Raw genomic sequence first — 15354 nt, 5'->3', positions numbered from 1 at the left:
CAAGGTAGTCAACCCCTCCTTTCCACAAGTGGGCTCAGGTAACATATCTGTCCACTTTAGATTCACCACTTATAGGGATACAGATGAAAGAGTTAAATGTCAATAATATTTAATCCAATAATTTTTACATTTTAACATAATAAAATACATATTATAACATATTAACTTAGAGAAAAACTAGACAGTATAATTTTTAAAATCATACTATTTTTCCTGTCTTAAGTTATCTGAAATTGAGCATTTACAAAAATAGTTTTATGACGCTATCACTGGAAATTCTCCCTCAGGTCATAATTACCCATTCATGTAACATTACAGCTAATTTTTCTTTTATTCTATACATACGTATTTACGATTTCCACAACGTAACCACTTACTATATTGCTTCTTAAAGACATAGCCAAAGGCTTGTTTTCAGCAATATATCCATGTATCCTTAGTAAACATTTGTTGAAACAAATTTTAGTATCCCTTTTAACCTATTCTAACCTATTTCAAAATCAGCATTGAGATAACTATCTACCCCAAACAAAAGTCAGTTATTCAAAACACAGCAACTGAGAGCACCTGATAGATAATATGACCTTTATAATGATTCACATACCACTCCCTTTTCCTAAGACAAGTTTGGGGACAAAAACTTCATTCCAGACTCGGGCATTTATGGTATCTTCAAATAGATATAAAGCCAACTTGCCCTCAAAACAGGACAAAGTCAGCAGCTCTGCAGGCCAACAGGTCCTCTTTCATGATACCAAAAAAAAAAAACAAGCAAGCAAACAAACAACCTGTTGTTTGTTTTTGTCAATAATAAGCGATATGGGCCCTGGCCGGTTGGCTCAGTGGTAGAGCGTCGGCCTGGCGTGCAGAAGTCCCGGGTTCGATTCCCGACCAGGGCACACAGGAGAAACACCCATCTGCTTCTCCACCCCTCCCTCTCTCCTTCTTCTCTGTCTCTCTCTTCCCCTCCCGCAGCCAAGGCTTCATTGGAGCAAAGATGGCCCGGGCGCTGGGGATGGCTCCTTGGCCTCTGCCCCAGGTGCTAGAGTGGCTCTGGTCACAACAGAGCGACGCCACGGAGGGGCAGAGCATCGCCCCCTGGTGGGCGTGCCGGGTGGATCCCTGTCGGGCGCATGCGGGAGTCTGTCTGACTGTCTCTCCCCATTTCCAGCTTCAGAAAAATACAAAATAATAATAATAATAATAATAATAATAATAATAATCGATATGACAAACATACCTAAATCCACAAGAATAGCATGCTGCTGAGCAGTGAGCTGCTTTAGAAGTTCTTTATAGGAGATGTTGGGAGGTTGCTGCTTATTAGGCAATCCGTGCCTCAGACGATACTGTAAAGCGAGGAACTGCCAGATTTCTCCTCGTCGACTTTTGGGAACACCTACAATCAAAGATAAAATAGCAAGCTCTTAAACTCTGGAGGGAAGTTGTTAGATCATAGCTGGTGAACTAGGTAATGCTTGGAAACAGGCAGCTGTCCTGCCCTGCGTGCCATGGTATGGTCACGCAGCACAACGTACTGACAGCGTTTCTGACAAGTTTGATTCTACAGCTACTGATATCTTGCAAAAGAAAACCCTCAAATACCAATGATAATAATGGCAACATTAACAGCATTGGCCAACATGGAGTGAGCACTGATACATTTATTGAGGGTGCCTCACTACTAAGTGTGGTAAATGTGCTCAGAAAACAACCCAATGAGACAGATAATGTAACTCTTTCCACTTAACAGATGGTGAGGCTGAGGCAGACAGAAGCTAAGTAACTTGCCCAAATTCACACAGCTAGCGAGTGGCAGTTCAGAATTAGAGCTCCGGAAATCGAGTTTCAGAGGCCAAATACTGAAATCCTGAAGTGTATTACTGTCTATCATCACTTTTTATTTGGTTTGAAGCTAGCAATGAATGCCAATCTTCGTATTGTAACTTCTAAATATTTGTCATAAACGAGTCACTTTGTAAAAGAGAATTAAACTACATTCTTATATGGTCATAGAAGAATAAAATAAGAAAAATAAGAAATACAACAGAAAGGTATAACTGGAGTGCTCCAGAATAATCTTCAGTCTTTGAGAAGAAACACGCAGCACACAGTGAAGCATTAACTCCCTTATGCTTGAAGACCAAAGGGTATCCACAACAATCCAAAGTATGTTAAAATGGCGCTTTTTACCCCAAAGGACATGAAGCAAGCACTGGGAGGGACAGAATTCGATTCTTTACAGAGCAGCTAATTTTATTTCACTATGTTTTCTCAGTTCAGACAGACTGTGTCTGGAATCAGACTATATCCTGAGCTCCAGCTAGTTAAGGGAAGGTTTAATGGCAATAATATTTTTGGACTGTAATGCCACAGTTTGCATAAGCTAAAAGTATTACTGTCCCAAAGGTATAACTCAGGCTCACTGACATGATTTATAAGGCCCTACACCAGGGGTCTCAAACTCGCGGCCCGCCGAACAATTTTGTGCGGCCTGCAAGCCTAATCCACGAAGTTCAAAATATTTTGGATAAAATTAAGTAAGCTTAGGGGCCTACTTGTATTTTTCATTTCTCTAGCATCCTAGCTAGATATTAGCTTAGTTAACAACAGTTGTGATGCGAACTACAGTTTCTGGTCGTTTTGTGACACTGAGTAAACTGCATGTACAATTGTGCTTGTTGTACTGATTTTTTTTTTGTTTTCAACTGCAGTGAGAAAAGTGTTGCGTAACAGTTGCCTTTTGTAGACCTAGTGCGGCCCGCCGAACGGCTGTGATCTTGCTCTGCGGCCCACATGCTGAGTTGAGTTTGAGACCCCTGCCCTACACAATATACCTCCAAACTACCTCTTTCAGTCAAATTACCTCCTATATACCCTACCATGCACTAAATATAAGAAGGTTATGGTTATTTTCACACATCCAGTTTCTTACTGTTGCTTTATGGAAATCCAAGGTCCCCTATTTGAATGCCTAGTGTATTTCTGTTTGTCTTTTTTTTTCTTAAGTGAGAAGAGGGGAGGCAGAGAAATAGACTCCCACATGTGCCTCCACTGGGATCCACCCAGCAACCCCCCTATGGGGCGATGCTCCATCTGGGGCTGTTGCTCCACTGCTCAGCAACTGAGCCATGGCTGCCAGAGGAAAAGAGAGAGGAACAGAGAGAAGGGAAAGGGGGAGGAGTGAAGAAGCAGATGGTCGCTTCTCCTGTGTGCCCTGACCAGGAATCAAACCCAGGACAGCCACACACGAGGCCGACACTCTACCACTGAGCCAACCAGCCAGGGCTCTGTTTGTTTTTATCAGTCAGCCTGAATGCTATTCTCCTGCTGCAAGTCTCCCTGACTCCTTTCCCACACACTATCTGACTCGTACTCTACTAATAACACTGCCGTATTGGATCCCAGTTAGCTCTATACTGTACGCTTGTCTATGTTCCCCACTTCAATGGTAGGCTCCTTGAGAAGAGTGAGCATATTTCCATCTCTGTGTGATAAATTTTAAGAATACTGTATACCTTGCTATTCAAACATTTGTTGAATAAATAAATGAATGATCTCACGAAAAATGTCATTCTTCAAGGGTGATTTTCATTAGCTCATTAAATGAATTACTGATAACAGGAGCAGAATGGTTTATTATCCACCCAATAACAGTTTTACAAAAAGGTAACTTACTTCAGTTAAACAGGATTTTATTGAGCATCTAACATGTAGCAGAGTATAGAGCATGGAACTGAGGGCATATCATCACTAAGAGATGAATGAATTCATTCTCAGGAAAGTTAGTCTCATTCGCTCATCCACCCATTCAGTAATATCTTGTGAAGATGCTTTCTTAGATGCAAGGTGTGCAGTGGTGGAGTGAGAAAAACATTAAACCAATTTACACATAAATACATAATTACAACTTATGATCACCACAGGGAAAGAACATAAGAAAGAATAAGAACATAAGAAAGAAAGTGAAACTAACTCCTTTTAGTGGATAAGAGGATGGGCATATTATATCTGAGGAAATAAAATTTGAACTGAGAGGTGAAGGATATTTAAGATTCTCCAGACTGGACCTGACTGGGCGGTGGTGCAGTGGACAGAGCGTCAGACTGGGATGCAGGGGACCCAGGTTCGAGACCCCGAGGTCGCCAGCTTTAGCGCGGGCTCATCTGGTTTGAGTAAAGCTCACCAGCTTGGATGCAAGGTCGCTGGCTTGAGCAAGAGGTTACTCAGTCTGCTGAAGGCCCACGGTCAAGGCACATATGAAAAAGCAATCAATGAACAACTAAGGTGTCGCAACAAAAAACTGATGATTGATGCTTCTCATCTCTCTCCCTTCCTGTCTGTCTGTCCCTATCTGTCCCTCTCTCTCATTCTCTGTCTCTGTCAATAAATAAATAAATTTAAAAATAAATAAATAAATGCGTTTGAACATTTAAAAAAAAAAAGCTTTTCCAGACTGGAAGTGTAGGCAGCAATCACGTCAGGCAGAGGAATGTGTGAGCACCCTGAGAGGGGCAGAGGAAGGGGGGGGGGGGGCAGTGAGAAGAAGATGGGATGGAAGAAAGAGAGAGGGAGGAGAGCAGGTAGCACGGCAAAGAAGGAGTGTAGAGAGGCTGCCTCCTTCCCCGTGAGAACTAGCCTGGGGCATGCTGGGACCCACAGTCACTCTGGAGCACATGACACAAGGTAGCGAGAGGCAGAAAGTGAGATCAGAAACGTGAAGGAGGAGAGATTAGGGAGGGCCTTGGGCATGAGGCTCAGAAGTTTAAACTGTATCTTACAAGCAACAGGAAGATGGTAAGTGCCACTAAACAGGAAGATAAGTGCCACTAAAACATCTTTAAGTCATACATCTCACACACATTCTATTAACCACTGTTTTTTGTCTCCCAAGCAATGCATTCAATGAAAATCTTTAGGAGTTTCATATCTTCAAGGAAAAACACCAATATATTAGGCTTGTAAATGTAGCATCTCACAAAATTGTAATTTAAACTTAGTTATATAATAGTTTCACACATTACCGTAACCTTTTTTAAAAAATTATGTTTTAATTGAATTTATTAGGGGACAGGTTTAGGTGTGCAACTCAATAAAACATCTGCACAATGCATCATGCACCCATCTCCCCAAACAAAGGTCTTCCATCCACATTTCCCCTGCCTTTGCCCACCTCCACCTACTCCCTGCCCCTCTCTGGCTATCACCGCACTGTTGTATTGGTCTATATTTTTTATTATTTTTTTTACTTAATCCCTTCACCTTCCATCATCTAGTCCCCCACCCCCCATCCCCTCTGACAGCTGTCAGTCTGTTCCTTGTATCATCCATGTCTGTTTCTATTTTGTTCATCAGTTTAATTTGTTCATTAGATTCCACATATGAGTGAAATCATATGGTATCTGTCTTTCTCTGACTGACTTATTTCAGTTAGCATAATAATCTCCAGGTCCATTCATGCTATTGCCAAAGATTACCATAATCTTTTAAAACAAGATTCCTTATCAGATTTCTTTGGATATTTTTGGATTTTTATTTTACACCCAATTTGTGCAGGCAGGCCATGGAGATTCTCAACATATGCCATCTGGGGCACTGAAATGCACCTGAAGTATTCACATGTTACCTTTCATTTTTAAAAGATGTTTAAATATCAGTCATTTTATATAGCAGAGTGGCAATGCAATTAAATAGCTAAATAAAAGTAATTTTTCCAAAATAAATAAGGAAATAAACAGATGGAAGAAAAACTAATTGATAAATAAGAATATAATTCTGTATATATAATCACATACATGTAGGTGAATATACATACACCTACAACTCTACATCTATACATGTATGTAAATAAAGTCTTCTGACCACATGAGGGAAATGAGTCAAGTTTGTAAGTATAAATCTTTTTTTTTTTTTATTTAATAGAAGATGTTCCCAATGAATCTACTCATTCCTCACTAAACAATAAAAAAAACAGACTTTTCATCTGCTGGATGAAAGTCAGCAGAGGTGTTTGCTGACTTCTCGGGGACATTCTCTCCATTAGCACCATTTCTCACCAACCGAGTCACTGACTGCCGGCAGGACTAATTACTTTCCTTTCTCAAAGGTAACATGGTGCACAAATCAAAAAAGTCACTGAAAAAAATGTTGAGCTGCTCCCAAATACCTTCTTTAAGAGAAGTATGAATGTCTTCCATATCACACCGGATTTTTGCTCTGCAGTTTAACAGCTTCTTATCCCAGGTTATTAAGACCTCCTTCTGACACACACCAACTTCCTCATAGTCCAGTTTAACTTTTCGGGTATGGAGTTCATCTCTGCTTGCTGAGAAAAATCAAGGAAATTTATGTAAGACCTATGTGTTTTTAAAACATAGTTATTTTTAACATTTTACTGTATTTGTAAAACCATACCAAATGACTTTTAGGAATCAACCACTAACATTTTCTCAAAAAAGAAACTTCTAAAAAATTTAGAGTACATGAAAGGTTCTTAAACTTTGAGTCATTTCATGTAAGAAAATGTCAGGAATAACTTCTAAGGAGGTTTTACTCTGTATTTGATAGACTGTAACTCTGCTAAAAATAAAGACAAACTGTGTTTGCTATGCTATAAATTTCAATTTTTTAATAAATGTGATAGCCTCAAAAGTGACAACCTGCATTATTTCAAACACCATTAAAGTGTTAATATTTTATATTTGACATATAGGAGAAAACAATGCCTCATGCTACCCTTGATTCCAGAAATATTTGATCATAATAAGCTGGTATATTTTTATAACTATTTCCAGAGTTATTGGCACTGTTATTCCTTAACAATACTGAGTAATGTTCCTGTGTTCATTTTTAATAATATTAAAGAAGAAAATCCATGTTACTAAATGTTGGGCAAATGAGTTTGTAAAAGTTGTATTTTTTGAGTTTGCTCACTTTTAGTGTTAAAAAATGGTGCTGGGCAGCGCCAGGTATGTGATCTGTGAAATTGCTAATTACCTTCCTGCTTGGGAAGGGCCACTGTTATGCTAATGTTGCTGGAGGAGAGGTTTTCCCACCAGAAACATTTTAAAAAGAGAGAAGGAGAAGGGGAAAGAAAGAGAAGCCAAGATGGCAGGGAAAGAGAGAGAAACCAGTTTTGCAGAGTAAGAAGCCATGTTGACAGATGGGGAACCAGAGGTGAGGGGCTTTGGGTGAGGGCCTTTGAGAAACCGGAGAAGATTCTCCTGGTTGTGGAACTGGATAATGTTAGTAGCTTTGTGAGCTCTGAATGAGTGAAAGGGAAGTGTTTTTCCCTGTGTGTTTCTCATCATCAGCCAGTGCGAGACTTGAATAAAGGAATGGCCCGCCATTTTTTGGCTCCACTGTTTCAATACCGTCTGTCCGAATCTAAAAGGAACCTGCCTGTTCATAGCCACGACCATGACAGCGACGGCCGTGACTACTGGTCATACACTAAAGTGATCACTACTTCTATTTTTCAAATCGTACAAAATTCGCTTTCATTTGATAGTCTAAAACAGTGGTAGTCAACCTGGTCCCTACCGCCCACTAGTAGGCGTTCCAGCTTTCATGGTGGGTGGTAGTGGAACAACCAAAGTATAAATAAAAAGATAGGTTTACCTATAGTAAGTTGTTTTATAAAGATTTATTCTGCCAAACTTAGCGAAAATCCGACATAAAGTACTTGGTAAGTAATTATTATTATATGCTTTAACTTGCTGTAACTCTGCTTTATAAATTTTATAAAGTAAAGTTACTTCCCTACTTTATAAATCACCATTACTGTGGAACCAGTGGGCGGTTAGAAAATTTTACTACTAATAGAGATATAAAAGTGGGCGGTAGGTATAAAAAGGTTGACTGCCCCTGCTCTAAAATATAAGCCTGGGCTCATTAAAAGAAATGCCTATAAAAGCAACCACTATCTAGTTTACTTTATTTCAAAAGGGAGAAGGAAGAAAAATCATGTAAACACATTTTTTGTTTCATTAGTATCACACTGAACAGGAGTCTCCCAGAGTAACTTGTATTCACTCAAGTCCAGTGCTCAACCACCTTACCTTCTGCAACACAAATCTCTGTCATGCATCCAAAATCCTCGACAGCACAAAACAACAGCAAAACGAGCATTACTCTTTACTTAGGGTGTGTGAAACCTTTTCAAAAGCATTTAAATATCTTATATGAGACTGCTATTCAAGCAGAGCTATAAAAATTTCTACTTAAGAGTCCAGACATAATTAAAATATAAATCACACTACAAAGATATTCCTCTTGGAGACCACTAGATGGCTTTCTAACATAATTTAGCTTTGCTTCTCAATTTGTTTTGTATTTCCCCAAGATAATTAAATAAAAGGAGTTCATGAAAGCTAATAATAAATATAATCCTACATTTTTTACTAATGATTTTTTTCACAATGAACAGAGCATAATATATCCTCAGATTTTCTTTTTCTCCAACCTTCTCTAGACCATTTTTCATTTAAAATAATAATTAGTACCTACTATGTGCCAGCTGCATGCCCTGAGGATAAACTGCTGACTGCTGAGTCAGAGCAGTTAATCTCTGCCCTCAAGTGATTAAGTAGGTGAGAATAGAGTACCATCAAGAAATGACTATCCATTGGCTAGAATTTCAATAAGCTAAATTATTTTTTATCTTTGTTACATAAGTATAGGAATAAATAGAGAAATATTGAAGGTTTCTATAATATATTCTACATGTCCCCTCCTTTCTTATTGTCACTTTACATGATATAACTGACCTCAGAACATACCAGATATTTTGCATTAAAACATTCCACTTCCCTATTAACATACGTAGCTAAGAAATACTGTGCGTAATGGGAAAGCCCAAGAACCATGAGCAGTAAACCTGAGTTTTCATGCTTGTCTGCCAGTACATCACTGTGTGACCTTAGGTTAATTCCTTATCCTTCCCAAGCCAATCACTGACTCAGTGCAGAATAAAGGATGGAGCTTAATAATCTCTAAAACCATTTTCAATTCAAATAGTCTGTGATTCTAAAACTACTTGCACATACTCCCAAATGTTAATGAACGCTTTAAATGTTTTAAAGGAATGATAGCCATCCTTTTTTCAGCCTCTTTTTCTGTTTATGAGCTAGTTTAAGATGTAACCAATTCCTTAAAAATACACATGAAGGGGCAAAAGTAGGTTTACAGATGTGAGTGTGCAAAATACAGTTTATTCTTATATTATTATTTATTGTATTTTTTCCACACAAACAACCGTACATCTACTTTTGTCATACCCTGTACAATCAATTTCTTTCAAAAATCTACAGAAGTTCAAGTGGGCACATCATTTATCACACCAAACTTTTAAAAGCTATGTCAACAGCAACTGTAAATACATTTTTATTTTAAAGAAAAGATCTATTTCTTAGGGATGTGTAAAATCTTAGTACTTTTCATTCTGATAAGAAAATAACAACAAAGAAAATAAACTGTGTGCCTGCAGACTAAATAGTGTTGAAGTTAAAAATTAAATTGAATAGCAGGTATAGTAAGAGGAATCTTTAGGTGATGAACACAGAAATGTGAACACTTGTATTAAAAAAGCTTTTCAGAAAACAACACAATCAAAGCAAACCAGAGACAAAGCTAGACTGTATAGTTTCTCAGACTCTGAAAAGTCAAAGGCCCATATAAGCTAACGTTCATTTTACAAATGTAAAAGACAAGGCTTTTCAATGTTAAATGATTTGCCAAAGATACTGGCATTAATACATTTTGGTACTGTCTACACATCATCTTCTTGTGTGTGATTCTATCAGTACCAGGGTAAACAACATCAATATTTCAAAGTCTGGAAAACACATTCTAAAGCATTTTGTGTTCAAAAACTTAGCATTACGGCACCATAAATAGCACAAGAGCTATTATAAGTTATCTAATTACAAATTTAATGATTTGAAAATGACTTGTTAAATAGAAAATTTATAAAGCAGTAAAAAAACACAAACTTTGATTTGCTAATATAATTAATTAGATAGTTGAATTAGATAAAATTTATTTGAAAAAGTCATATTTCTCCTATTACAAAGACAATTAGCCTGAAAGTTAAAAATCATATTCAACAAGAAGACAATTTGCTTTTACATGTTTAAAGAAATGCACAATGATATTTCAGTCATGTCAAATATGCTGATGATCAAATACATATATAGCTCTATTACTGTACTATCTATACTCTCTATTACCCAGATATACAATAAGGATGACTGATGTTTTAAATCTATCAAACCAAAATGCAAATATCTTAAACTGGCCTTTCCCATGTCATAACCATGTCACAAAATAGAAATAAACAATTATAATCAGTAGTCTAGTAAAAGTGTGCATACAATCCAACAATGAGTGAGAGTTTGGGAGGCAGAAGGATAGTTTTAACCTACAACCTTAAATTATAATATTCCTTAACCCTGTTGGAATGGCTAACCTTCAAGTTTCTGGTTTTCTTTTTCCATTCGAAGCAACAAAATTTGTTGGTGTATAGCTTTTCTCCACAAACTCCTCAGTTCTTCTGATTTTTTTCTTTCTTCAATTTTTTCTGGGTCATCATCCCCAGACATGAATATAACCAGCGGTTCCTCCTCCATGGTTGGAGCAAGAGGGGACAGTGGCAGCAGCTCATTCCTGTCCCGTCCATCTGCAAAGAAGAAAACAGTGAGAGGCATTCCACAGCAGCAGCCCAGACTACAGGCGTTTTCTCTGGAATCGGCGCCTTCTCATCCTCTAGTCCATCCTTAAAGCTTTGCACAAAGCCCACTTTCCCACTAACTGTTTGTTTCTGGAACTAATGGTTTAAGTAAACTCACTAGACTGAATTCCCCGTCCAGATTTCCCTCTCGTAGTGAAAGTGTATCTAAATTTCACCACTTCTCCTTTCTGCACAAAATGACCTATAAGATAGGTGCTCCAAAATGACTGGCCTTTCCCCAGAGTCTTAACACTTCTGCATTCCACACGGGCAGTCTGATTGTGCAAAACCAAGATTACGTGAGTTGCTACAAGGGATCTCCCAAAGGCCGCACCTACCGTCCAAATCCTTGCCAGGGAAAGCAGCCCAGCCACTCTGGACAGGTCCTGGCTCAGCACCCCTGCTCGTCTGCAACACTCTCTTACCCAATTCCCGCAGCTCTTTTTCTCCCTCTGTTCCAGGCCATCTTGACTACTTTTGCCAATTTTTTTCTTCATAGTAACAAACATGACCCTGTCTCTTAAAAGCCATTTCACTTATATCCTAAAGGACCAAGTCCAAACTACTGGGGATAGCACACAGACCCCTTCAGACTGTGGCCTCATAACACTTCCAGCCTTGTCTCCAGCTCCCATCCTCTGCTCCCGAAGTGTAATTTCTCATGATTCTGATCCACAAAATTCCCTCCAACGACACTAGAGCTTTGCTAGTTCTTCTTTCCGAAGCATACTTGTACCAGCAGTGAGTTTAAATAAATAGCTAACTTTTCCGTGAAGTTTTTCCTGACCAGCATAGGCAGAGTTAATTTTATCTTTAGTAATGTCAATTGTTTTTTCTTGTTTTTTTTTAAATTATTAATTGACCTCTGACCTTATTCTTATTTATTTTCTTAATAAATAGGTGTTGTTTTTTTAATGTATTCTAGTGCTCCTGTTCTAGCTTCTTCAGTTGACTATTCAGTACATTTGAGTTTTGGCTTTCTTAATTTTAGAAATGCCTTCTAAATACCACCCAATATTGATGTACAGAGCTCTTATACTTCCTCCCCTCTAGTGTCTACTGGAGTTTCCAGTTGCCAAACAAATAAAATATTTGTTGCCCTCTAATTGTTTATTCCTTTATTTCTTTCATTTCGCCTTTCTTTTTTCTTATTTGCATTGTGATCAGAGAATATAGTATAAGTGATTGTGATAGTCTGGAATTCATTAAGAAATCTTTGTAGCCCAGTATATAATTAATTTTTATGACTTCTACATGTGCTAAAAATGAATGAATTTTTTTTCTGTAGATGGGAAGGTTCACTATAAATATTAAATCAACCTTAACTGTACTTCTCAATTATAACCTGTATTTAATTTCTCTATATTTAATTTTCAGAAAGGAATATATTAAAATCTCCTACAAGAGCTATTGATTTATTTCTGCCCCAAACTGTGTTATTTTCTAGCTCTCAAGACTGTATAGTTATGTGTGCTATCATTATTGTTGTATCATTTTGCTTATTGTTACAGTTACTTTGCCCCTTTGTACGTTTTTTGCTTTAATTTCTAAGAGGCCTAACATTCCAAGACAGCTGCCATGCTCTCTTCCATCTGATATTTGCCTAGGGGGTCTAGATCCTTTTCTTTATCGTTCAACATTTTTACGTCACTTTGTTTTATGTGCAACTCTTAAAAAAGAGTATATTGTTTTTCTAATAACAAAATGGTCTATGACTGTGGTAAATGTCAACTATAATTGAATAGAACAGGCTGACAGCTGTTAGAGGGGGTTTGGGGGGCGGGGTGAAAAAGGTGAAGGGATTAAGAAAAAACCCACATAGACACAAACAACAGTATAATGACAGCCAGAGGGAAAAGGGGTACGGAGAGGCGGAAGAGACCAAATGGGGGACAAATGGTGGTGGAATGACACTTTACTCTGGGTGGTGAGCACACAATTTAGTATGCAGTTAAATGTATTATAGAGCTCTACACTTGAAAACTGTATGGGTTTATTAAACAATGTCACCCCAATAAATTCAGTTTTTAAAATATTTCAAAATTAAAAGAAAAAAAAGTTAAAAAATATTTATCATTTCTTTTTTTGTGACAGAGACAGAAAGAGAGACAGAGAGAAGGACAGACAGGGATGGACAGAGAGATGAGAAGCATCAATTCTTCATTGAAGCACCTCAGTTGTTCATTGATTGCTTTCTCAGATGTGCCTTGATCGGGGTGCTCCAGCAGACCAAGTCACCCCTTGCTCAAGCCAGTGACCTTGGGCTCAAGCCAGCAACCTTTGGGATCAAACCAGCAACCTTTGGGCTCATGCCAGCAACTATGGGGTCATGTCTGTGATCCCACACTCAAGCCAGCAACCCCACGATCAAGCTAGTGAGCCCGCACTCAAGCCAGATAGGCCTGTGGTTTTGAACCTGGGTCCTCTGCACCCCAGTCTGATGCTCTATCCACTGCGCCACCACAGTTCTATCATAGTTCCTATTTTCAGAAACTCACTCACTCATTCATTATTCATTCAACAAACATTTACTGAGTGTCCAATGTGCTCTAATGATAACTGAGAGGTTAACCAGTATATCAGATATAGAAAAAGAAATTATTTCTCCATTGTAATACTTAAATCTCTTTGCACACAAACCACACATTCCACTCCCTAATTCATACGAGTGAGGAGTGACACTTGAGCGAGCACCGCACAGACCCTGCTGCTGCATTGCCGAGGGAGACTTGTTCATGGGAGAGGCAACCCTGAGGAAGATGCGCTGCCGCCAGGAGATCCGACGAGGAGTGACGGAGGTTCCTCCAACATTTAGGGACTCGTTGCTGCAAGTAGACGAGGTCCTTTTTCTCCCCTCTCCATCACTGCAGAAAGAAAATAAATATATAACTTGTAAGGACCACTGCATAACGTGGTTCTTCACAGCGATATGGTAGCACAAGCCATTCACAAGTCCCGTCACGGGCAAGCACAAGCCACAGGCAACATGGAGCATGGCGTCAGGAGGCACACTGGTCACACAGGCCCCACCCGGTCACGAGAAGCTCACCTGTTTCTACTCATTCCATAGTAGCCCACCTTTTAAGTCCTAAAGTAAGGTTAATATAGAGATTTTTCTTCTAGTTCTTATAGAATAAGCTAATAAAAATAGCTTTAATTGCCTGTGACTGTTAAGATTCTGTCTCCGAAATGTTAGCTAACAAGAGCTGGCTCATGGCTGAAAGTAACCTGAATAAAAGCAGAATGGTCAGCTTTGGGTTTATTGTTACGTAACATTGTTAGGAAAAAAACTGTAGTCAAATAAGATTAGATAGATTAAACTTAAATACGTCCTTGATAGCAGGACTTCATAGAGACTGTAATATGCTGGCATGCATGGCGACGCTCCTAGAGAGAAACTTATTCAACCCCAGAATCACCTTCCCAACTTTTTTTTTTGGGGGGGGGGGGGAGTGTCACGTCTTTTTATACTAGTGCTTTTTGAAACAAATATGTAGAAATACGATCTCCTCTAAGAATTTCATTTCCCAGGAGAGATGACTCTAAATTATGCTAGGCAATAGTTATCTGCAATAAAAGATCACTATGACTCAAACTTACTTTCGAGACCAGTCATGTTAGCAGCTGGAACACCATACCATAATTATTGCTGTTAGTGGTGGGAAGAGTATACTTTTGTAAGTGTCAAGGTCTCTGAACTTTCCTAATGATGATACCAATGTTCGCAGGTGAAGACACCAGCAAGTGATGATGCAGGAATTTTGAAGTCAAGAACTCTCAGTTCTTAAGTCAGAAGTGAAACTCGGCCTGAGAAGCCACAAGCCCACTCAGATACTCAGAGGAACTCAGAGTGCTGAGGCCATCAACAGCCAGGGGAGCAATTCTGCACCTGACTGTCATTTTCTTATTTACTTTATGTAGTCGCATATCAGGTAATTCCGTTATGTCTAATCTTGATCAATCATCTTGGAAGTATTACTTCAGGATTAGCTAAATTAAGGTTAGGAAAAAAACATAACTGCAAGCTGCTACACAGACAGCAACTGTTATGATGTTATCCTGATCCTTCAGAAAGTAGATGATACATACATCTAATGCAGTCAAAGCCCTTTTGTTGTGTATTCTGGGTAAAATTATCACCCTAATATGTACCCATGGTACAAAACTCCCTGCAACAGTGATTACATTTGTTCATCTCTACTTCCATTTTGGAAAGTATTCATTCAAGTATTACTCTTTTAGAAACTGTGATTCAAATGTTCTAAAACAGTCATATCCTGATAAACACTTTCATTTTAGTAACACTATCTCAGAGGCAGCTATTCGCTAAGTGCCCGCTCATGACTGTGTTTCCAGCTCCTAGCGTACTGACTGGAAAACAACCGTAACCAAGCTACAAATATCCATTGGACAAATTAATATTGTAAAACTATATGAAACATTACCTCAGAAGGTTACTAAAATGGACAAAAACTACTTTTGGTTAGGCTAATATGATAGGAATAAATAAAAGATTGACCTTCTAAAACTTTTGTTGGCAGTCATAACCTTTAAGTCTTTCTGTCAAAATGTTCTGTTTCCCAAAAACACAGACTAAGCTGTTGATGGCACTGGTAGCTATCGAC

At 38.5% G+C, this 15354-nt stretch overlaps 1 protein-coding gene across 5 annotated transcripts in view; it reads right to left on the bottom strand.

Annotated features, from left to right (window-relative positions):
- The window catches only part of TBC1D4 (TBC1 domain family member 4), a 227868-nt gene that overhangs the window by 22705 nt on the left and 189809 nt on the right, over positions 1–15354 (bottom strand). For 4 of the 5 annotated variants that reach the window (XM_066237875.1, XM_066237876.1, XM_066237877.1 and 1 more), the window contains 4 exons: positions 13433–13593; positions 10469–10678; positions 6167–6325; positions 1241–1399 (listed from right to left, as the gene is read on the bottom strand). In XM_066237875.1, coding sequence (XP_066093972.1) covers positions 1241–1399; positions 6167–6325; positions 10469–10678; positions 13433–13593 — 689 coding nt within the window. Of the gene's footprint in view, positions 1–1240; positions 1400–6166; positions 6326–10468; positions 10679–10847; positions 11320–13432; positions 13594–15354 lie in introns of those variants that run through there. The other variant, XM_066237879.1, reaches the window with a different exon arrangement.

Source organism: Saccopteryx bilineata, chromosome 6 (assembly GCF_036850765.1).
Source record: "Saccopteryx bilineata isolate mSacBil1 chromosome 6, mSacBil1_pri_phased_curated, whole genome shotgun sequence".
In the NCBI taxonomy this organism is placed as follows: domain Eukaryota; kingdom Metazoa; phylum Chordata; class Mammalia; order Chiroptera; family Emballonuridae; genus Saccopteryx; species Saccopteryx bilineata.
This window is presented reverse-complemented; position numbering and strand designations above follow the sequence as displayed.